At 37.0% G+C, this 23,179-nt stretch overlaps 1 protein-coding gene across 1 annotated transcript in view; it reads left to right on the top strand.

Moving 5' to 3' along the window:
* The window catches only part of ANKRD31 (ankyrin repeat domain 31), a 186,213-nt gene that overhangs the window by 75,243 nt on the left and 87,791 nt on the right, over positions 1-23,179 (top strand). Inside the window, exons 15-18 of the mRNA XM_056821110.1 lie at positions 717-980; positions 8,848-9,036; positions 10,499-10,641; positions 19,032-19,188. Coding sequence (XP_056677088.1) covers positions 717-980; positions 8,848-9,036; positions 10,499-10,641; positions 19,032-19,188 — 753 coding nt within the window. The remainder of the gene's footprint in view (positions 1-716; positions 981-8,847; positions 9,037-10,498; positions 10,642-19,031; positions 19,189-23,179) is intronic.

The following is a 23,179-nucleotide window of genomic DNA, read 5'->3' as shown; positions in this document are numbered from 1 at the left end:
TAATCTCATTGACAGAGAACACAGAAGCAAAATAAGAATTGTGTAGCTTCTCCTTCTTTCTGTGGTTATTGATCACTCTCTTTCATCTATCCATAGGAAGTATTTCTCTCCATTATTTCCCCAAGTATTTCTCCCCATGGGAAGTATTTGTCTTTGTTTCTTTAGAATTTCATTCTTGAGATTTTCTTATTCCTCCTTGTTGGACTTCACTTGTAAAAAAAATTTTTTTTTACCTTTACCTTCCATCTTAAAATCAATCCTGTTTATTGGTTCCAAGGCAGAAGATCAGTAAAGGTTAAGCAGTGGGGGTTGTGACTTGCCCAGGATCATGCAACTAAGAAGTGATTGAGGCCAGATTTGAATCTAGGACATTCTATCTCTAGTCCTGGTTTCTGCTCACTGAACCACTTAGCTGTCCTCCACTTACAGAATTTTAATACATGAAGCACTGCCTATCTTTTCTCTGAATCCTTTGAAATTTTCTCTTCTAACATCAATGGTTTTTCTTTCCTCTATCACAAATTCTATTATGGAGTAGTTACTTTCCTTGGACTGTTATTCTATATCATGATTGTATCTAGTAAATGTAACTTTAACAATATAAAAGTACCTTCAGAAATGTCTGTGTATTAAGATCCTTACAAAGTATGAATTTTCATCTTCTATTAATGTCACTGTTCTAGAACATTAATATCTCACATTATGCTGTTTTTCAGACAAGGATATGACTGATACTGTAAACAAAGAGCAAAACACTGAAATAAGTCATAAGGAGGAAAAAGAAAAAAGAAGTCCAGAGATTTGTGCATCTAGAAATTTACAACCATGTGAAAAAAACAGTAAGATTAAGAGAAAAAGGCAAGATCTTCAAGGCATTACCTATAGTCAAGAGTTGAGTTCCTCTATAAGTACAAATAAAGATTTACTTAATCCTTTACAGCAAGAGAATTCTCCTGATCCCAAACTTCCCAATATTTCAGGTACGTTTTTAACTTGTTCTGTTCTTCCAAACTTATTTATTTCTGATGGGTATCACCATTCTTCCAGCCTCCCATTTTTTATAACTTCTGAGTTTATCTGCATTTTCTTCTTTCCCTTCAGCTCATATATTGAATCAATTGCCAAATCTTGTATCTCCTTTCACAACATCTTTGTATCTGTCCCTATCTTTCTACTCACAGTTACCTTCCTAGTTCATGCTCTTATCACCTTTTGCATGTACTATTTTAACAGTCCCCTAATTAATATTCCTGTCCCAAATCTCTCCCTTTTCTAATTCGTCTTCCTTACAGCTACCATAGTGATTTTCTTAAGAAAGAAGTCTAGCTATATCACTCCCCAGTTCAGTGAACTCCAGTGATCCCTATTTCTTCAAGGATCAAATGTATTTTTGTTTCCACAACCTGACTGATCTAACTTTCCAGCCTTATAACAGGTCTCCCTTTCCTACACTCTGAGGTCCAGTCAAATTGTTTTTCTTTCTGTTCCTCACACTCAACACACCATTCCCTTTTTCACCTCCATTTCTTAGAAACCATTTTCCTTTCAATTCAAGTATCACCTTCTACCTGAAGCTTTTCCAGACCTTTTGAGTTGCTAGGGCCTTGCAAACTCTACCTCAGCCAACTACCTTGTATTTATGTCTAAATTTGTATATTTTCATTATATATGTATGTGTTGTCTCTCCTAAGAGAATGTAAGTTCCTTGAGGGCAGGGACTATTTTATTTTGTCTTTATATTCTCTAGAACATAGAATAGGGCTTGGCACATAGCAGATAATTAATAAATATTTGTTGATTTATTGATTTTAAGGATTATATGATATAATAATAGCTAGCATTTACATAGTGCTGTTGCTATATACGTATATATATATATATATATATTTGCTATATACAAAGCACTTTACAAATATTATCTCATTTGAACCTCACAACAACCCAGTACTATTATTCCCATTTTACAGAATAGGAAAAATTAAGACAGATAGAATTTATGTGACTTGCCCAAGAAAAACCAGCTAGTTAGTATCTGAGGCTGGATCCATCTCCCTATTCACTGTAATACCTAACCATGCTATGATAAAAGTAGTACTATAATAATAGTACCCTGTTATTCTGATTACAGGGTCTAGAGATGTATGTAGAGTGTATCTTTATAAGTCATTTGGGCTTCTTTTTTTCAATTATCTTAATGGTCAAGAAAGTAATATTGTCAGTATTTTAGTAGTTTTATGATCTCATCATTTTGGGAATTCCCTCCAGTAATACCTACTGAAAAATCACAATGATGACAGTACTTTCTATTTGGTACCATTTGGGCCCATGTTTTTAGATCAGACCTATGATTTTATTGTTATAAGGAATCCCCAGTGAGAAAGCTCACACTATCAATATAGATCAGCATCTGTTTTGCCATTTATTGTCCTAGCCCATGTTGGCAAACTTATGGCATGAGTACCGGAGGGGGCTGCTCTCCTCCCCTTCTCTACTGCACCTGAGGATACTTCTCCCATCACCCACCCCCTGCCCAGCAGCCCAATGGGGAGCACTCCCACACTTTCTTGTCTGGGGTAAGGGAGGGGGGCTTACATTATGGTGTGAAGGTTGCAGTTTGGGCACTTGGTCTCTGAGGTCTTTAAAAGGTTTGTCATCACTGTCCTAGAGTTTTACCTGAGGGTGCCGAGAGGTTAAATGACTTGTCTTGGATCACATAGCCAGTATGTATCAAAGCTCAGTTCTTCTTGACTCCAAGGCCTTCTCTCTAGGCATTGGGTCATGCTGCCTCTTATTTTTTGCCCACATTCTACTATGTATCCTCCATAGAAGAACTACCCAATTAACTAAAGACCTTCCTCTAGGTCTTTATTTTTTACCTCAAAATATATGAATCAACTGGAATGAGATCTCACAGACTCTAAAGTCTCCTTGGACATCTTAAGTTGACGGGTTAGTTGTATATGACACTCAGAATACCAAACTACATTGTTCACGGCACCTCTGCCCCCTTTTCCACTACTCTGATACAATCACTAAAGAAGTAAAAGTGGCCACACAAGGCTGAGGGTCTTTTGAACTTTTCTCAGTGTGGGTTATCATGGTCAATGAATTTATCCCCTAGTGCCCAACATCCTGGTGATGAACCTCGTCATTCTTAGTTTGAGGGGTTCTCCAGCAGCAGGCACTTTGTCTCTGGGACCATACTCAAAGCCTTTCCATTTTTCTGACTAAGGAGGATCTGTGGCCTCCTTGCTAAGTCATAAACAACATAGCTATTAGAGTCTTTTGATTAAGGGGGACTCAACTCCCACATTCTGAAAGTGGGAGATTACAAAATCTTCTAAAGCTTGTGTTCCATTGTCATCCCTGTCTTTATTCCTGACTCCACAACCAGCACGAAGTGCTAAAATAAGACCTATGGTGGGGTTAATCATGATCATACCTTGTAGTTGTAGCCATTAAATAGTGATCTGTGCCAGCATCCATGAAAAACAGCGTTTCAGGGGGCAGCAAGCTAGCTCAGTGGATTGAAAGCCAGGCTTAAACAGGAGATTCTGGGTTCAAATCTGGCCTCAGACACTTCTTAGCTGTGTGACCCAGGGCTTGTCACTTAGACCCCACTGCCAAGCTTTTACTGTTCTGCCTTAGAACCAATACACAGTAATGATTCTAAGAGGATGCTAATGTATTTTTATAGAAAATTAAAATAAAATACAAATAATATTTCATGATTAATTAGTAGTCACTATGAGTGACAAATGGGGCAGCTAAGTGGTTTAGGGAAAGAGCCCTAGACTTGGAATCAGGAAGACTTGAGTTCAAATCCAGCCTCACTTATGAGCTATATAATAACCCTGCACAAGTCACTTAATCCTTTTGCCTCATTTTCCTCATCTGTAAAATCAGTTGGAGAAGAAAATGGCAAACTATCCTAGTAACTTGGCCAGGAAAACCCCAAATGGAATCATGAAGACAGACATGACTGAAATGACTGAATAACAAAATAATAGATTATGAAAATTAAAGTTAGATAATTCAGTTTTCCCTCATACACATTTAAATATTCTGCATTTAAACCTGTGTGGGGAAAAAAACATGATAGAGATAAAAGGATACAGAGTTTTTGTGTCTCTGACCACACGCTTTCAAGCTGAGGGCAAAGTTCAGACCACTGCCTTTGCAGAGGAAGCACAGCTAAGATACTTGTACCAGAGCAGCTGTGTCAAATAAGAACATCAGAATGCTCATTTGGACTCCACCTCCTATGTTACCTTGAAATTGGAAATTTTTCTATCTATCCCTACAGAGAGAACTGATGAACTCTGAGTAAAAATTGAAGTATAATTTTCTAACTTCATTTTTTCACTTTTTTATAATATGGCTAATATGGAAATATATTTTTCATGATTTCACATATATAATTGATATCATATATTGCTTGTCTTTTTGATGGGTGGGGAGGGTAAGGAGGGAAATAATTTGGGACTAAAAAAAGAATGTTAAAAATAAACACATTTTTTAAAAAGAAAGAAATTGAAGAGTTTGAGGTTATGACTAGTGTACTGATGTAAAGAATAGACTTTGCACATCCCTCAGGAAGTTACTTAGCCTTTTTGGGCCTCAGTTTCCTCATTTGTAAAATTAATACATCAAACTAACCGACTTTAAGGTCTTGGCATCTGTGATCCTCTTCAGGCTGTAAGATCCTTGGGGCCACAGGTTCCCCTGGCTTTGGATTCATCTGAGAACTTGCTTTGTGAACTCTTGGAAACTCCTTACTTGAAAGTTAATGAACTGATAAAAATTATGAAATCTCTAAGGCAATCAACCCATAATTCTAAGTTTTCCTTTTAAAAGTCTCCTTTTTACTTATCCTCCAGAGACCTGCAACCTCTCCATCAAGTCTGTTAACCTCTCCATTATACAGACTGTAGGCAATAAGGAATTTGACTCTAACCTTCAGGAAGTGAGAGGTCACAGCTCATCCCCTTTTGCATGCACCTTCACATTTTCCCTCCCAGCAATTGAAGATAGATGAGTCCCTGACACAGCTTTGATAGGAACTAGGTAGATCATAAGGCATGAGTTTTGTGCAGTAGCCTTAAGGGCAGAATCAATATCACTCTCATTTTGAAGCTTCCTCTAGTTAGCAAATAAAACCTGAGAGAGATGGGGCTTCTTTACTATTTTAAAAAGCTGCCTCATTGTTGTCATTGTATAGTTGATTGTGTTGAAAGATGGAGAGTCAAGTGAGACCTACCTGTAACAAAGTAGAGAGTCTACAAGGGTCTGATTTTCCTGAAATACATCCCCCTGTGGATCTATTTGGGTTCTCTTGTGTTCTGTGAACTTTTGGGTAAGCCCCAAATACCTGATCATTCTGCCAGCTAACTTGAGTCCTTGGCACAGAGGCCACTGGTTTTGGTGGTGATGAATTTTGTCAGTCATTGATAATCTCTTCATCCTTGACAATGCTTTTGAAGTCATTCGCTATTCTCTTAGGTGTGCTTATGTTACAAACAGTAGGACTCTGTCAGTCAGGGGCTTGCTATTTGGACCATGTTCTGCAGAGACCAGATATTTGGGGCAGGAGCAGCAGGAAGGAGTAATGTGTCCCCTTGCCTCTTCTGTGTAATGTTCTTGGACCATCATCCTAATCTTTCTCTGTCTGAAACCTTAGACTCCATCTCTATGTCTACCTATTTTTGCTAAGGTCCAAGCCTCCAGGTACTTCCCTGCTATCTTCTTTCTACTCCTTTGTTCTTCCCTCCTATTTCCCAGCACCCCTTTATGTATTGTTTTCCCTTATTAGAATGTTTGCTCTTTGAGGGCAGAGACTGCCCTGCTTGCTTGCTTGTATTCCTATCCTAGTGCTTAGCCCAGGACTTGGCACATAATGAGGGCTCCATAGATGACCCATCTATTCATCTCTATCTAGCTAACTAGCGACCGATTGGAAATTTCCCTTTCATTTTCCAATAAATCTCCTTTATAACTTTGGGGAAGTCTGAGACCCATTGCTAGAACCCTCCCCTCTGTTAAAAACCTAACATTTAAAATAAAGTTTTGTGAGTTCCTCCAAATATGGCTTGGCTTAAGGCTACAGGGTCTATATCAGTAAACCATGTAATGTTCAATTGCAAATATAACATCCTTCAGGAATCTGGCTAGTTTTAAAGCATTGCCATTACAAGTTAATCATCTGACTGCTTCTAAAGACCATGAAGCCATATATGCAAATAGTATTGCACTAAAGGCAAAAAAAAAAGTCAGGAAAAATGAATTATGGTAAAGCCTCATTAATCTGAATTGCAAGGAATTATGAAAAAGAAATTTTAGATGGTATACTTTTTTATAAAAGAAAAATAGAGCATATAATGGGCTAGAGAATAGCAGTTGCTTTAAATTATACTAGAAATATGAGGTAGAAATACCTGGTGCTATATGTAATAGGGCTTTTAAATCTATCAAATCACAATGTAACTTTAGGAAAGGAAATTTTTTAGAGTACTGTCAAATTTTTTTGTCTTATTTTAAGTCTCACTGCTATGGGACATTTGAGAAAAATGATGAATGTTGTGTTAGAATTTTAAATGGTTTGGTTAAATGGTAAGATGATGGATTAACTTAATGGAAAATAATGTTCTAAGATGAATAAAGTGAAATAGATGAAGCATTGCCATTTTCCCCCTCCCCCAGTTGGAACTCATAATAATACCTTTATGTGTGGATTTGCATCAGACACTTTAGTGAGGGGCCTGCTGCCATTCTGGATCAACATGTTATGGTATGAAGAACACATAGTGTCATGTCCTGGTATCTCCATAGGTGAACAATGCTATTAAATATTAGACCATAGATGAATCACATAATCAGTCTGAACCTTAATTTTTCTCATCCATAGACAGACAGACAGATAGATAGATAGATAGATAGATAGATAGATTGATAGATAGATAGATAGATAGATAGATAGATAGATAGATAGATAGATAGATAGATAGAACATTAAGTACTTACTACCATGTACCAGGCACTATGCTAAGCCCTAGATAGATAGAAATACAAGCAAGTAAAACAGCCCTTAACCTCAAGAAGCTTACATTCTAATAGAGAAATACAAAATCCTATAAATAAGGTGATTAGGTCTGGTCCAAAGAATTGATTGATGGCTCAAACTGACTCCATTACAAGGAAACAAGCTTTATTATGAGAGAATATAGTAATAGATTAAGGTAAGATAAGGAGATAAGGAGGTATGATAAGGAAAGGTAAGATTAAAGGTAAGAGAATGAATGGAAGAGACAGAGAGAGGGAAAGAGGGAGTGGATAAGGGTTCTCAAGAATGCTTTTTGTCTTGCTTAGTTACTAAGGAAGGGGTCATTTGTTTAGGCAGTTGTTGCCCTATGTCTCCAGGGAACTTATATCACTTTATCCATGGTCCACTTTGGTCTATGTGGCTTTACCCATGGTTCACTTTGTCTACTAGGGGGTGGAAGGGAGGGGGAAAAATTGCAGTGTAAATGGAATGCTAATGATATGTTAAATACCCTGGAGCAACTTTAGGTAGAGTTTTAATCTTCTCTGCTCAGACTCTTAAGGAAGGTTGTGTGTGTGTAGAAATTGAGCATTATTTGAACATAGTCCTATGTGAATGGGAAACTGAACCACTTGTACTTGCTGGTCAGAGACACCAATCAAGGACCTAGGTTATGTGAGGAATTTTCCCATAATTGTGAATATAAGTGACTCATATCTTATATGAAAGGTAGCCCCATTCTAATCAACTAGTTATTGTTTCTATATTCTTTTGATTGGGTACAGCTACTTGGCAGGGTTTGTGGGATATTTCAGCCCACATCAAAAGAGTGCTGGAAAACAATGTGTTGGGTTAAAGAGAATAGCCACAAAGCCCAACAATGAGATATGTAGTAGGCCCTGCCAATGTAAAAACTTACCTATCAGAAGCGGGAAACCCAGTTGTGGAGACCAACTAACTGTCCATTGGGATAGAGATGGTCATAAAAAGCATAATAGGGGGCCATTAGGTGTCTTAGTGGATTGAGAGCCAAGCCCAGAGACAGGAGGCCCTGGGGTAAAATCTTGCCTTAGACACTTCCTAATTGTGTGCCCCTGTGCAAGTCGCTTAACCCCCATCACCTAGTCTTTGCCACTCTTCTGTCTTGGAACCATTACACAGTATTAATTCTAAAATGGAAGGAAAGGGTTTAAAAATAAATTAATTAAGAATACAATAATGCTAATTCCTCTTAGAGGTAGTTAAGCATAGTGGATAGAGTTGGCTTTTGATCCAGGAAGATCTGGGTGTAAGTTTCACCTCTGAAATATCCTAGCTCTGGGATCCAGATCATGTCACTTAACCTCTAAGGACTCTGGGCTAAGACTCTAACTTGCAGACAAAGTGCTAGCCTGCTATTGGTAGAGGGAGTTATTTGAAAATTCTTTGTAATATCAGTGAGATCACAGATTCAGTTCCTATCTTTGTTCCAACCCTCCTCACAGGATTTGCTGTCACTTTTCAGTTGTTTCCAACTCTTCATGACCCCATAGGGTACTTTCTTGACAAAGCTATTATAGTGGGTTTGCCATTTCCTTCTCCAGCTCATTTCACAAATGAGGAAACTGAAGCAGATAGGATTAAGTGACTTGCCTAGGGTCACACAGCTTGGTGTGTATGATTTGAATATGATTGAAGTATGATTTGAACTGAGAAAGATGTCTTCCTGATTCCACTATCCACTTTGCCACCTAGATGCCCCAACTCACCGGATTAATCACGTGGAAAGTGCTTATGTGTGTGAGTTACTGTTATTATTGTATCCTTAGAACCTTCTGCATCTAGCAAAAAAGATACCCAAGACTTGCCTGACAAACTGAGTTGCAAAACAACTAAAGTCCAAAAGAGGAATTCCAAAGGCAAAAGTCGGCTGCATTTGGCTGCCAAAAGAGGAGATTTATCACTGGTCAAAGCGCTAATAGAATCTGGAACCCAGCTAAACCAAAAGGATAATGCAGGTTTGCATCTTTAATATCTCTCTAGTTGGCTTTATAATTTGAACCCCTTAAAATACATGTCATTTAAAATTTTGGCTTTTGTTACTGTAGACTTGGACAATTAATAATCTTATGTCCTCCTCCTTTCACCCTGTGAGGTAGTATTGGTGGGGAGGGGAGTTGGGCTGGAGAAGGAGGTGAAATGCAGTGGTTAAAAATAAAAGGCAGGTGGTTGTGTTCTGGATCTTACCTGTGGATGAGAATATGTCAATTGGGGTTGGATAGGAAGAGGGAAGAATGGCCAGATCAGTGTTCCTAAGAAGATGGACCTCACCTCTGGGAGTTTGGTGGATTACAGTTTTTGCCTTTAAGGCTGGTCTGATAGACCATCTCCATCCCTATAGAGACCTGTAGCTTCTTGATGATCAGGAAGGAATATCCCCTTCCTCTTTAAGAGCAAGGCCCTTGTATAGTCAGATTTCTTTCCTATTTCCTTTGGCAAAGCAGAAAAAGCCCTGCCTTGGATCCAACCTTGCCTCTGCCTCACCAGTCACCCAACCTCTCTGGGTATCATTTTTCTGGATTGTAAAAAGGATGATTAATCTTAATTCTTTCAAAGTTGTTTTTTCTTTACAGTTTCATTGTTATTGTATAAATTGTTCTCCATGTTCTGGTCACACCAATCTGCATTAGATCATTCAAGACTTTCCAAGTTTATCTGAAACCATCCCTTTTGTCCTTTCTTACTTTGTAATAATATTCCATTACATTTATATCATATGATTTGTTCAGCCATTCCTATTGATGGGCACACTCTCTTTAGTTTTCAGTTCTCAGCTACAACAAACAAAATTGCTTAAAGCATCTTTCTATGGATGGACCCTTTCCCTATTTCTTTGATGTCTTTAGGGTATAGGCCTATTACTAATATTGGTGGATCATGCACAATTTAGTGACTCTTTAGGTTATGCCCTGTTTGGAATCTGGATGTGGAAGAGAAAATTACCTTCCTACTTTACCCTCAGTTCTTTCCTGAAAAAAACAAAGCTCATTCTTCCTAGGTCAGAAAATACCATCTAGGACGCATTTTGCTATAACACAAGAATTCCGTTCCAAAAAATTCTTTTAAAAATATTGATAACCTCTAAACAAGAATTTCAGGAATCACCTTTAAGAAAAATACCTGACAATATAGAATAAAAATATGAAAAATAAAAAGTAATTTTATTACATTTTGATCATTGAATTATGATGAAATAGGCAAAATTGATATTTGCAATGAAATCAATGTTTTCCTGAAAGGGCATACATTTCTTTAAAATAAATATCATCAGCCATATTTCATATATACAGAAAGTTCCCAGGCTCACTCCATTAATATTATATTATTGTAGCAATATTATATTATAATAAGGATATGGTTCTTAATCAGTGATTCTTGCAGAGTGTATGATTTGACTCTTATTTCCTTTGGTTTTGTTAGGATGGACAGCACTTCATGAGGCAGCTAATAAGGGATTTAATGACGTGTTAGTGGAATTATTGAAAGCTGGTGCTAATGTTAATAGTGAAAGCCTGGATGGGCTTTTGCCCATACATAATGCTGTTTCAGGCAACCATTTAAAGGTACGGTGCACATCATATTTGCATTTTTGTATTTTTTTTTCCTCTGTAGGAAAATGGGAGGGGGAATTGAAGTTATTTTTAACTGAGACCTAAAATGCATTATTAAAATACAGAACATGGCAACCTGCTCAAAATGATAAATGAACATTAGAATTTGTGGAAGGACTTAAACATCATGCATTTTAATATGAATGACTTTCCTATTTGCTCTTGGAGCATAAAACACATTTTTTTTTTGTCAGAACAAACCCAAGACATCCAACAAACTTTAGACATTAAAATACAAATTATAGATGGCTACATTTCTAATAAATTCCTGTTTAACTTCTTAAAAATTATTCCTGGTACAGATAAGAGTCAAATAAATGAAATCCATGGTGCTACTTATCAGAATTCCTTAGTGACTTTAGAATTTTATTGAAATGGAGACAACCAGAATTGCCTGTTTATTTTGTTTTTGTTGTTTTTCTGGCTTTTTTTCTTTTGTTTTCCATTTATCACAGTATGGTAATGCAGAAGGAGAGAATTACTGAATGGATCCAAGATGTTTTAATGAAACCAGATTCCAAATTCAGATTCTAGAAGTCTGCTAGCTAGAAATTAATGTCTTTGTTTGGAAAACTAGGGTGGAGACATAAAAATAGACAATTTGAAAGCTTGCAGAAAAAAAATCTTGGCTTAGTAAAACTGATAACATGACCAGTAACAAACCATGATGTGTACATAGAGGGAATTCTTTTAACTATTAACTGACAGCATCTTTAATATTTATCTTTTAAAAATGCCTGGGGACCTCTATTTAAAACTTAAGGGTGACACGAAGGCTTTCACACTGTTTTTTAGACTATGTATGCTCAAAGGATTGTAGTACAAGGAGCAATGATGCAAAAGTGCTAATTTGTAGTATTACAAAGATAACAGACTATAGTGAAAGATTAAGAATGATGCCAGGAGATGGCCTAATGTTTGAGGTTGTTCCCTCTATTCAAGTAAAGTACTTTTATCTTTGAGATATGTAAATTAAGAAAACATTGGTAAAATCATGTGGTTATTTGGTCAAGGGAATTAGTTGGCAAAGAAGAAATCATTAAAGTTGATAAAATCATGGTAATGAAGAAAAGTGTTTCTGCTGTGAAAATGGTAACTAAGATAATAAAAAGAGGCTCATTATACTGCTTCCTTTTCTCCACTGCCCCCAAATCTATATGGAAAAAGCCAACATCTAAAATTAACCTCAGTCCATTATAGCAGGGCATGATTGATATAAAAAGCACTGAGCTAGGAGTTAAAAGAGAAGTTCTAGAAAGTTATTTAACTTTCCTGGGTCTCACTTTCCTCACATTAAAAAAGGGGAGGGGGTTGTATTTGTACTAGATGATCCCCATGATTCCTTCTAATAAAAAAGTCTGTGAATTGATGTAATATTTTCTTGGTGCTCCTCTCTGTCCTCTTATCCTACCTCCAAAATTATTCCTACTTCAGGAAAAGAATTCCTGTAAAAATGTTTTATGTATAGTGTAGTTAGATATAGTTGTATTGTCTCACACCTCAGACATAGGTTGTGTGTTCTCTTACTCTCTGGGCTGGCTTGCCTGCACCATTCTATCTTTACCCTGGAAAGTCTAGATTCACAGAGAAGGACCTTGAAGTCACACTGAAACTCTCAAGTCCCAAAGGTAGTTCTGATGTGAAGGAATCTATTTATCCTCTACCCACTGTCATAGCTCATCCACAAACAGCCACTCACAGTGATGACATCTTAGATTTTAAAGTTACCATTTACTTAGCAATAATTATTAACATTATATAATAGAACTTTCCATTTTATACCATTATATATGTGTGCATATGTATGCATATGTGTGTCTATATATATGTATATATTTACATATATCACATATGTAGCTAGATGGAACTGAGGATAAAGCTCCAGGCCTGGAGTCTGAAAGACTTATCTTCCTGAGTTCAAACCGGGCCTCAGCCATTGCTAGCTGTGTGACCCTGTTTGCCTTCACTTGACCCCATTTGCCTCAGTTTCTTCATCTGTAAAATGATCTGGAGAAGGAAATGGCAAACCACTCCAGAATCTCTGCCAAGAAAATTCCCAAAAGGACCATAAGAGTTGGAAACAAATAAAAACAAACAAATACGATATTGAACCCAAGCCCTCTCAACTCCACATTTAGCACCATATCCACTGTGCTCCCTAGCTGCCCCTAGGAAGTCAGAAACAACTAAAAATGACCGAACAACAAAGGCACATCTGACTAATCTTAAAGAGTCAATCCACTAGGTAACTTCTTTGATTCTGCTTCCAAGCTCTTCGTCTGTCCTTCTAAATCAACTTTACTCTATTACTTCTGGCTTAGCTGATCCACATCTGAAACATATCCTTCTAATGGGGTTAATGCTCACGAGTCTCATCCAAAGAACTGACTGATGATTCAGCTGATTCCATTCTCAGGAAACAAGCTTTAGTGTAAGAGAATATATTGTCAGAATAGCTAGTAGAGTAAGTAAGTAATTAACAGAAGGGAAGGAGGTGTGGTAAATAAAGTTAGTAAGGAAGAAAAGAGTGTGAGGTAAGGGTAAAAGGTAAGAGAAAGTGCATGTAGGGGTTCTCAGGAAAGCTTTTTATCTTGCTTAGTTATTGAGGAAGGGGCCATTTGTTTGGGTAGTTGTTGCCCGGTGGCTTTGGTCTGTATGCATTTAGCCATTGTTCACTCTGTTTGATTTACCCATGGTCCACTCTGTTCACTGGCAATATAAATGGAATGCTAATGATATGTTAAATACCCTGGAGCAACTTTAGGTCAGGTTTTGCCCTTTTCTCTGCACAGACTCCAAGAAAGGCAATGTATGTGGAAATTAAGCATTGTTCAAATCAAGTCCTCTGTGACTGAGAAACTGACTCACCTATGTTTGCCCTCCAGAGACCCCCAATCAAGGACCTAGGTCAATTTGTAAGACTGCTGGGAAGAGTTTTCTCATCATTGTGAATCTAAGCATCTTATGTCTTATAGGAAAGGTAGCCCCATTCTAATAGACTAGTTATTGTTTCTATGTTCTTTTGATTGTGTACAAATACTTGGCAGAGTTTGTGGGACATTTCAGCCCTACTTTCACCTCTCTTATCTTTATGGATTCAAATTCTGGGTGCTCTCTGCAAATAATCCTACCATAGGTTATGATTAATAGTCAAATTCTCATCTTCTCTCTATGATCAAGTAAACTACATTTGTCCCATATCTAGAACAATTCTGTTGTCCATTTTACTCTTTTTCTTTTTTAAAAAGCTCTCCAGTTCTTCATATATACATCACTGAAGCATGTTGTATTCTCCATTCACTCCTGTATTCAACAACTTGTCTGTCACATTATGAATGAGCAACTGCTTCCTTAGAACTGAGCTAGCTTGAACTGTAGTAATTGATTCTCTTAGAACTTTGAACATGCCAATATTCCAGACAAATAAACTGTTAGAAGCAGCCATGTTCCAGACTCCTGTACAAAAAGTTTTATTTTAAACATTTTCCTTTACATTAGTGGCATATTGAGATCCAGGTGGATTAGTGTTTACAAGACCAGCTTTGAAATGTGGGAGAACTAGTTTCAAATCCTGCTTCAAATACATATTGGCTCTTTGATCCCAATCAATCCTCTTAAGACTAAAAATTATAGAGAATTTAATGATATGCATAAGTAGAGAATGTTTCCATCCCAGATGTCCCCCCAAAATAATGAAATCATAATTTCAGACCAAAAAAGGACATGTGACAATACCAATATTTATACTTTTTTCTCTCCTCTTCACCTATATTTTTCCACTATTTCCTTTTTGTTTTCCCTTCAGAAATGCTGCAGATTTTTTTTATTACTATTGATTTCTATTTCTGATTCACTTTCTCCCTCTTCTTATTTTCTTTTCTAAAACAGGGCATTGAGAGAGAAAGGGAGAAAGAAAATTAAAGAATAAGTGAAAAGAATAGAGTGAAGAAAGAGAATGACAAGGAAAGAAACACATAGGTTGAAATGGCAAGGGGTATCAATTCTGTGTGCATAGCAGATATCTTACTGGATTTCTTGGATTTAAAGAAAAATTTGTTCTTTGCATTGCTTAGACATCTGATTTGTTTAGTTATCTTTTTTTCCCCCTTTAAAATGCTATCACCTAGCCCTTCCTCATTTGTAGGACTACTGAAAGCTATCCCAAGGTCCAAACGTACCTTGTGCCAATATCCCAACACCATAGCTTAAGAGTCCCTATTGATATTTCTTTTGTCCAACCAACTAATTAGTTCAAAGCAAAAAAGACTTGAAATAGAAAGCATATTTTTTTAAAAGGCTAAATCAAATAGTACCATTCCCAGTACCCATTTCCTCAAATGGCTACCTCTGCCCCAGATCTTCCATATTTGCTCTGATAAGGAATTGGAGCAGCAGCATTGGAAATGCTTGGTCTTGACTCCAAATTTGCTAATCTGAGTTTCTCCTACCCCTTTAATACATATGCAATAATAGGACACAGTTAAGAGTTTAGAATCAATTTTATTTTACCAATCTAATCTTCCATTCCCTCTCTGCCCAACAATGTAAAAAATATTCTCTGTCCCCACATCTCTATCACCCATATCAGGATCTAACATGCCAACTCTACATGGCCCTGCAGGCTAGTGGAGAGCAGGGTTTCCCAGTATCTCATTTTTGGCTAGCTAAAAATGGATGTTTCTCCACATTGCTTCCATATCTTCGTCCCTCTTAGAATCAATACTGTATACTGGTTCCTTGGCAGAAGAGAGGTAAGGGATAGGGAAAAGGAGTTAAATTACTTTCCCAGGATCACACAGCTAAGAAGTATATGAAGCCATATTTGAACCTGGGATCTCCCATCTCTGGGCTTGGCTCTCAATCTACTGAACCATCTAGCTGCCCCCCTCTGCATCTTTCTCGTCATTCCAGTTCTCCAAAAACTTCCCAGCTTAGAGATATTGTCCATATTGTATGTCTATGCATCCTGCCCTGGCATATGTCTCTGGTCCCAAAGTTGCCTCTGTATTTCCTTTTTCTTCTCTTTTGTACATGTAGGAAAAGAGGGAGAGGGAACTATTGGTGAAAAGAATTCCAAAGAAAAATGAGATGGGAAACTCTCAATGTTCTTTGGACCCTAACCCCATCCCATCTCTTTTTGACCTTTTTTTGGTTGGTGTCTCATAAGAATGTCATCTATCACTGCTTTGCTTCAAAGACTTCTTTTCTGGATTTTAACTTAAACATACCTGTTTTCTGTTCCATACCTTCAGATTAGACCTTCTATGCCTTCCAAAATAATTTGATAAACAATCTATAATAATGTGTTAATGGAAGAGGACCTTCTTTTAATAAATAGGCAGAGTTTATGGTTGCCTACATAATGTGATTTGAAGCATCCAGAAAGATTCATTTTTAAAATCCTGATCACTACTTGCCAATAGAAATTTATTCTTTGGATTATTATATTGATTCCAAAAGTATTCTAAATTTTATAGGTCTCTGAAAGATTAGGGTGAAATGACCTTATATCAGTATAACTTTTCTGTTTAAATGTTTTCCAAAATGCCTTGTTCTGGAAAAAGGTATTGGCCTTTTGGGAAAATGATTTGTTGTAAGCTGTAATTTTTATAACTTCAAGCTTTGCTCCCACTAGACAAGTTGCTGGTTGCTAAGGGGACCAGTATATACAAGTTATATATAAAAGAAAGATTTTTTGGTTAAAAATTTTTCAGTGTAAACAATAATCATGATATTTAGAAAGATATGCAAAAAAGAATAAACATCTAGGCACAAAATGATATCTTCTTACTTGTATTTATTCATAAATCACTACTTGATTTAATCCCATTTTTCTACTTGAATAGAATGCTTCTTAGCCTGAATCTCTATACTTTGAATCAAAATCTCCCTGGAAAAATTTCAGAGTAGGTTAGCATTAAAAGCCCATGCCAATGACTTTCCTTATCTGCTGGTGGCCTTAGTTTAGATAGCATCCATAAACTGTCTCTTTCTCCTTAAAGGCAGATCAGTCTAAATAAAGAGATAATTTAGAGTTCTTTTAACTTCTCTCTTACTTTCTCTTTCTATTTATGGGCACAGTTATAAAGAGAATGATGATAAACACATAATATATATATATATACATACACATATATATGTATACACACACACACACACACACATATGTTAGATCAGTAGTGAGGATCCCTGACTGTTCAAAATCAAAAGATAATTCCTCTTTTAAGGGGCAAGGTTTCTAGGCTAGCTCACAAAAGTTTCAATCAATTGTATTGTACTTAGGGGGAAAAAGACCATTGTTTTAACTAAATGGCCACTTGTAATAGTTTCTGTAAAGTATATATTCCCACTTATAACTGGGGTTTTCAAGAAATAGTTTCCTACTTAGTAGTCTTAGGGGTTTGGAATTCTGTTGTTTTTATTTTGGCATGGTAGAGGGTGAGGATTAGAAATAGATACTCTCAGGCAGGAGAAATTTCACTTCCACATCTTTATAAAATAAGGAACTTCTCACAACCTCCAGGAAGTGATGCAGAGCAAAAGGAGCAGAACCAGGAAAACATTGTACACAGAGACTGATACATTGTGGTACAATCGAAGGTGATGGACTTCTCCATTAGTGGCAATGCAGTGTCCCTGAACAATCTGCAGGGATCTAAAAAACAGTATCCACAAACAGAAGATAAACTGTGGGAGTAAAAACACCAATGAAAAGCAACTGCTTGACTACAGGGATGGAGGGGATATGATTGAGGAAAGACTAAATGAACACTCTAATGCAAATACTAACAACAGGGAAATGGGTTCGAGTCAAGAACACATGTGATAACCAGTGGAATTGTGCATCAGCTATGGGAGAGGGAAAGGTGGTGGGAGGGGGAGTGGGGAGGAAAAGAAATGATCTTTGTTTCCAGTGAATGTTTGGAAATGACCAAATAAAATAATGTTTAAAATTAAAAAAATAAAATAAAATAAAAAGATAAAGACAATTAGAATTTGAAAAAAAAAAAAGGAACTTCTCAAGATTAGTTAACTCCAAGCTGTTCTGGATTTGGGAATAAAAGAGCAAAGGTCCCATAGGGACTCTTGACTCTAATTTTGACATTGTGTGTTCTAATTATTTATACATCACGTGTTCATGATGTTCAAGGGCTAACTTAAAAATATTCTTTAGTACTACTACTGTTTAGCTTTTTAAAGAAAAAGTCCCATTTCTAGATTTTTAAAAAAGGGTGGCATATTTAGCAAGAAAACACATTAATCTTTCTCTCAGTTAACAGTACCTACAGGAAATTGTGGTTTCACTGTTCAGACCACAGGACCATAAATAGGGTATCACTCAATGTGCCCCTGGTAGAAATATATCCTAACTACAGATAAAAGAGGGAAATAATTAAGAGCTGAATTTAGAAATATAAATTTATCAAGTAATGATAGTAAACATTATAGAGAATTGCATTCTTTTCTTAATAGTCATAGTACTTTATTGATTATTCATACATCAGATTGGTTTCCAATATGTTAGCTAATTAAAATCTAGATAGAGCCTACAGGATAGGTACCCTTTGATAAGAAAGAAAGAAAAGGAATATATTGGATGCAAGGGGTGCCATCCAGTGAGGTTAGAACTAAAGGTGGCAATGGTATAAAGTAATTCAGGCAACCAGGAATTTACAGATGTATAGAAAGCCTGAAGGAAAGGGCACAAAGAGAGGGTAATAAAACAGAAATGAAGAAGATGCCAAAGGCAACTTTAACCTGCTTCACCACTTTTGCCTAAGGTTTCAATGGATCTTCTGGACTTTATTTGTTGTTGCCTGGGGATAACTTTTGTTGTCAACCCCAAACATCTTTGTTGTTCTATCCCAGAGTGACTGATATTATCCCTGTTAGAAGGAGGGGAAAGGGAAAATATAGGTGGTGGGAGAGATCTTTGGGGACATAGACTATACCAGTTCTAAAATTATACCATGTAGGTAGCTCCTTTCAGCCAGTGTTGAACTGTGATGTTTATATCCAAGAACTGGTCATTGCATAATTTTTTAAACTTAACAAGTGACTAAATCTATACTATAGGCAGATCTACCCAATACAGCCCTTGTTATTTGCCACAGGTTATTTTAATGCATTTTAGAGCAATGATTGCAATACTTTCAAGACCTTTCTCTTTAGTTGTCTTACAGAAACGAGCCATATTAAATAAACAGATCAGTTTGGAGTTATCATTATACACATCAAAATGCAGACAGATGTTTTACTGACCAAAACTCCAAAACCTAATGATGATAGCAGTTGTTTCTATGTGTATGTATGAAAATTACAACTTTAAGAATTCTTTCTAGGCCACTGAGATCTTGCTGCAACATGGTGCAAACCCTAATCAAAAGGACGGGGATCAAAAGAGTGCACTAGAAAGAGCAGAGAATGAAAAGATGAAGAAACTGCTGAAGTCTTACAATAGAAATGAAACTAGAGAAATTTATCACAATAAAGTCCCTGGTATGTTTTTTTTTCTTATATAAATATATACATTTGTATACAAAGATTGTGTATATATGCATGTATATGCACCCACAAATGTATGTGTGTATATGCAGACTATATATTGTGATATTGAAATCACTTTAAAAGACTGATATATATTAATTTAAGGTTGCCAAGGAATTCACTTATGTAGTTCCTAAATGAAACACTCAAGTCAGCTGCCAAATTTTTATGGTGTTTTAATTACAACAGGAGGAAGAAAGTATTAGAGAGAGAGACAGAGACAGAGACAGAGAGAGAGAGAGAGAGAGAGAGAGAGAGAGAGAGAGAGAGAGAGAAAGAGAGAGAGAGAGAGAGAGAGAGAGAGATGAGATGAGAGAGAGAGAGTAGAAGAGAGAGAGATGAGAGAGAAAGAGAGAGGAGAGAGAGAGAGAGATGATGAGAGAGAGAGAGAGAGAGAGAGAGAGAGAGAGAGAGAGAGAGAGAGAGAGAGAGAGAGAGAGAGGAAAAAGGGAGAGAATGAAAAGAAGTTTAACTCAGAACCACTCTGGCTCAGGCTGAGCCAACGCAGGGAAAGGGATCAGTCCTTAATCACTCACATGACCAATCTGAAGGAAAGCAGTCTTCGGGGCACCTCCAACCTCAAGCACCAGCCTCAAACTGAACTCTAGCCCTCCTCCCAGGAAGTCCTGAGAACTCCAGAGGCTGTTCTCTACCTCACTTTCTGCGTCTCACATGTGCCAATGGTGGCTCAAGCTTGACCTAGGACAGTCCAGAGGTCTGTCCTTTTTTTTTTCACATGTCTGTTGAAGGCTATATTCTCAAATAATTAAATCTTGAGTTTGCTGCAGCCCTTCCTAATCTTGTTAAACTAAGAAGGGAGAAGAAATGTAGTTTCCAAGACCTGATTCTGTTATTACAAGTATTTCTATTATTATTGATCAGGAAATAGCTAAATCAGATCTTCTAAAGAATGGTCTGAATAGGGTGGAGTAGTTTTGAAATTCACAATATGCACAAATATATGTATACATATAAATATGTGTATCTACAAAGACATATGTATGTATGTATTTATATATCTAATCTTTGTTCAGGGCAAAGGTTCTTAACTTTTTTGTTGGTGTCATGGATCCCTTTGGCAGTCTGATGAGACCTCTGAAACTCGTCTCAGAATAATGGTTTTCTAGATAGTTTTCATGATTGAAAAAAAAAGTAAATTTCAATTAGAGATTCGTGAAGCTAATTTTTCCTATTTAAGTTCACAGACTCCATGAAATTTCTCAATAGAAATCTTGGGATCTGTGAAGCTCAAATTAAGAACCATCCCTGGCTTGGGGGAGCAAAACTTATACTTTTAAAAAATGTTCATATTACTTGCTTTCTATAGGGGAAGATGTTTCTTATATTTAGTTGTGAAAGGCTCTTGCTTATTTTTTGGAAATGAACATTTCCATATTTGGTTGAATTTCCAGCTCATTAATTCATATTTTTATTTTTAAATTTTTTTTGTAAAACCCTTACCTTCCACTTTAGAATCAGTTCTGTGTATTGGTTCTAAGGCAGAAGAGTGGTAAGGGCTAGGCAATGGGGGTTAAGTGACTTGTTCAGGGTCACACACCTAGGAAGTGTCTGAGGCCAGATTTGAACTCAGGGCCTTTTGACTATAAATTGATACTCTTTGCACTGTCACCTAGCAGCCCCAGTAGTGTTATATTTTAACATGAAATTCTAATATTTTACTCTTATCACTGAAATATTTCACATACACCACACACACACAGACACACACACCTGGAATCTGTTGTCTCGCAGGTTATGTTAGCATAAGCTCCATGAGGAAAAATGCAGTTCCTCTAATTATGCTTAGCACAGGAGTAAGTAGACATGGTTACCATATAATAAATATGTTTTGATTGATTTAAGATTTGTTTCATAGTATTTCCCAGAAGTATGTGGTCACCACTAAAAGATGGAATTCTTAAAAGTTAATAAGAGATAAAGATTACAAAATTTTGGAACATATTTCCTTAAAGTAAGGTAAACAACTTTAAATCTTTGTATGCAGATGTGTAAATGTTTTGAGGTATTTTTTCTTAAAATGTGTGGATTATCTATATCAGAACATCTGCCATTTTAAGCCTTTGGGGATTAAAAAAATCAGTTAATATCTCACTACCTCAGTTTACTTATCTGCAAAAAAAAAAGGATTGAATGAGATAATTTCCAAGGACCTTCCCAGGACTGAATCCCCATAAGTCTATAAATGCACAGACATTTGAGAACAATCTTATTTTCCATTTTATGTAGACCCACACTGCTTTGGGTCACCTCTTCCCTGGTCTTCAGTATAGGCTGGTTTAGAGGAGGGGGGAAAGTAGGTGTTCCCGATTACTGTCTTTCCATATAGAAATACAGTCTGGGCTCGGGTCTTGGCTAGTTCACAATTAGCATTCTTGACAGTGAGTTAAAGAAAGGGAGGGTTTATTTTTGAGCTGTACACTCCAGTGAGCTCCCAGGTGAGTATGTCTGAAAGGTTTAGTGAGGAAAGAGGGTTAAACTATAAAGAAAACAGGATTCAGATACCATCATTCCAGATTCCACTCTGCTGTCAAGACTTATCTTTCTAAAGAGCATGTTACTTTCTCCCCCCAATGGGTAAACTCCAGTGGTTCCTTTACCTCCAGGATCCAATATGAAATCCTGTGTTTGGCTTTTAAAGCTCTCTATTGTCTGGCCCCTTTCTATCTCTGCAGCCTTATTAAACCTTATTCATGTCCACATACTCTGCAATCCAATGACACCAGCCTCCTTGCTGCTCCTCAGTGGAAACAAGCCATGTGCCAGGGTCTGTACTAAGATCCGAACTTACCAAAAGAGGAAAAATACAGTTCCTCCCTTCAAGGAGCTCACAAGCCAAATGGAGGAGAACATAGACATCCCTTGACTCTGGGCATTTTCACTGCCTGACCCCCATACCTGGAACTGTCTTCCTCCTCATTTCTTTGAGAGCATAAATCCGTTTGTTTGTTTTGCTCTTCTTTATATCCTTAGCACTTAACACAGTGCCTGGCACATGGCAACCAGTGCTTAGTAACTGCTTTTTAACTAGCCTTGGCTTCATGCTGATTTTGTACTGGTTAGGTTGATGCAAACCTCTGCTTGGTGTAAATAATGAGTGTAAAAAAACAAGAGTATTTTGTCATGTAAAGAATAGTCAGGAAGACAATAAAGCAAACAAATATGTACAAGCAAGCTACTAAATAATTAAAAGAAATAAGGAATTAGAATTAAGAGATATTGGGAAAGACCTGTAGAAGATGAAATTTTATCTAGGACTTGACAGAAGCCAGGGAAGCCAGGAGGTAATGACAGGGAGAGCATTCCAGGCTTAGGGAAGAGCCAGAGAAGGTGACCAGGGCCAGAAGATAAGGTGTGTCTATTTATGGAACAGAATATAGGATTGCTACTAATAATCTTACATTTCTATGAGGATATGGTCAGAATCTGTGATTTCCTTGGTAGAAAGAACTCCTGAGTATGGAAATTCACTTTACCCATGAAGTCTGACATCTTCTCTCTGACTTATAACCTCAAAAGTTCCTGGGTGTCAGGCCCAGCTCTCGGTCCATTTTGTCCTACTGCTTCTGCTCATTTCTACCATACTTTATAATTTACAGCGCATCTTCACAGATGCATTGTTTTCACAAAACATGAGACAGGTTAGGACAGGACAGAGCTCTTTGCCTTACAGAAAAGAGTCTCAGCTAATTAAGTAATAAAGTAGCCCTTGAACACACAAACTATTCAATGTGAGAAAGCAGCTATTTCAATCCAGTTTAAAACCATATTGGCAACATATGAATAATGAAGTTAATGAAAAGATAAGAACTGTGTAGCCTGTTACCCGTGACTGTCAGTAATACGGAAGTCTGCCAAGTTCTGTCAAGCTGGCAAGGCTCCAGATATGGGCCTAGCGATGAACTGGATAACTCCAAAGTCCAAG

The sequence above is a fragment of the Monodelphis domestica genome, chromosome 3, assembly GCF_027887165.1.
Source record: "Monodelphis domestica isolate mMonDom1 chromosome 3, mMonDom1.pri, whole genome shotgun sequence".
NCBI lineage: Eukaryota > Metazoa > Chordata > Mammalia > Didelphimorphia > Didelphidae > Monodelphis > Monodelphis domestica.
The sequence above is the reverse complement of the archived record's forward strand: the minus strand, read 5'-3'. Positions and strand labels throughout refer to the sequence as shown.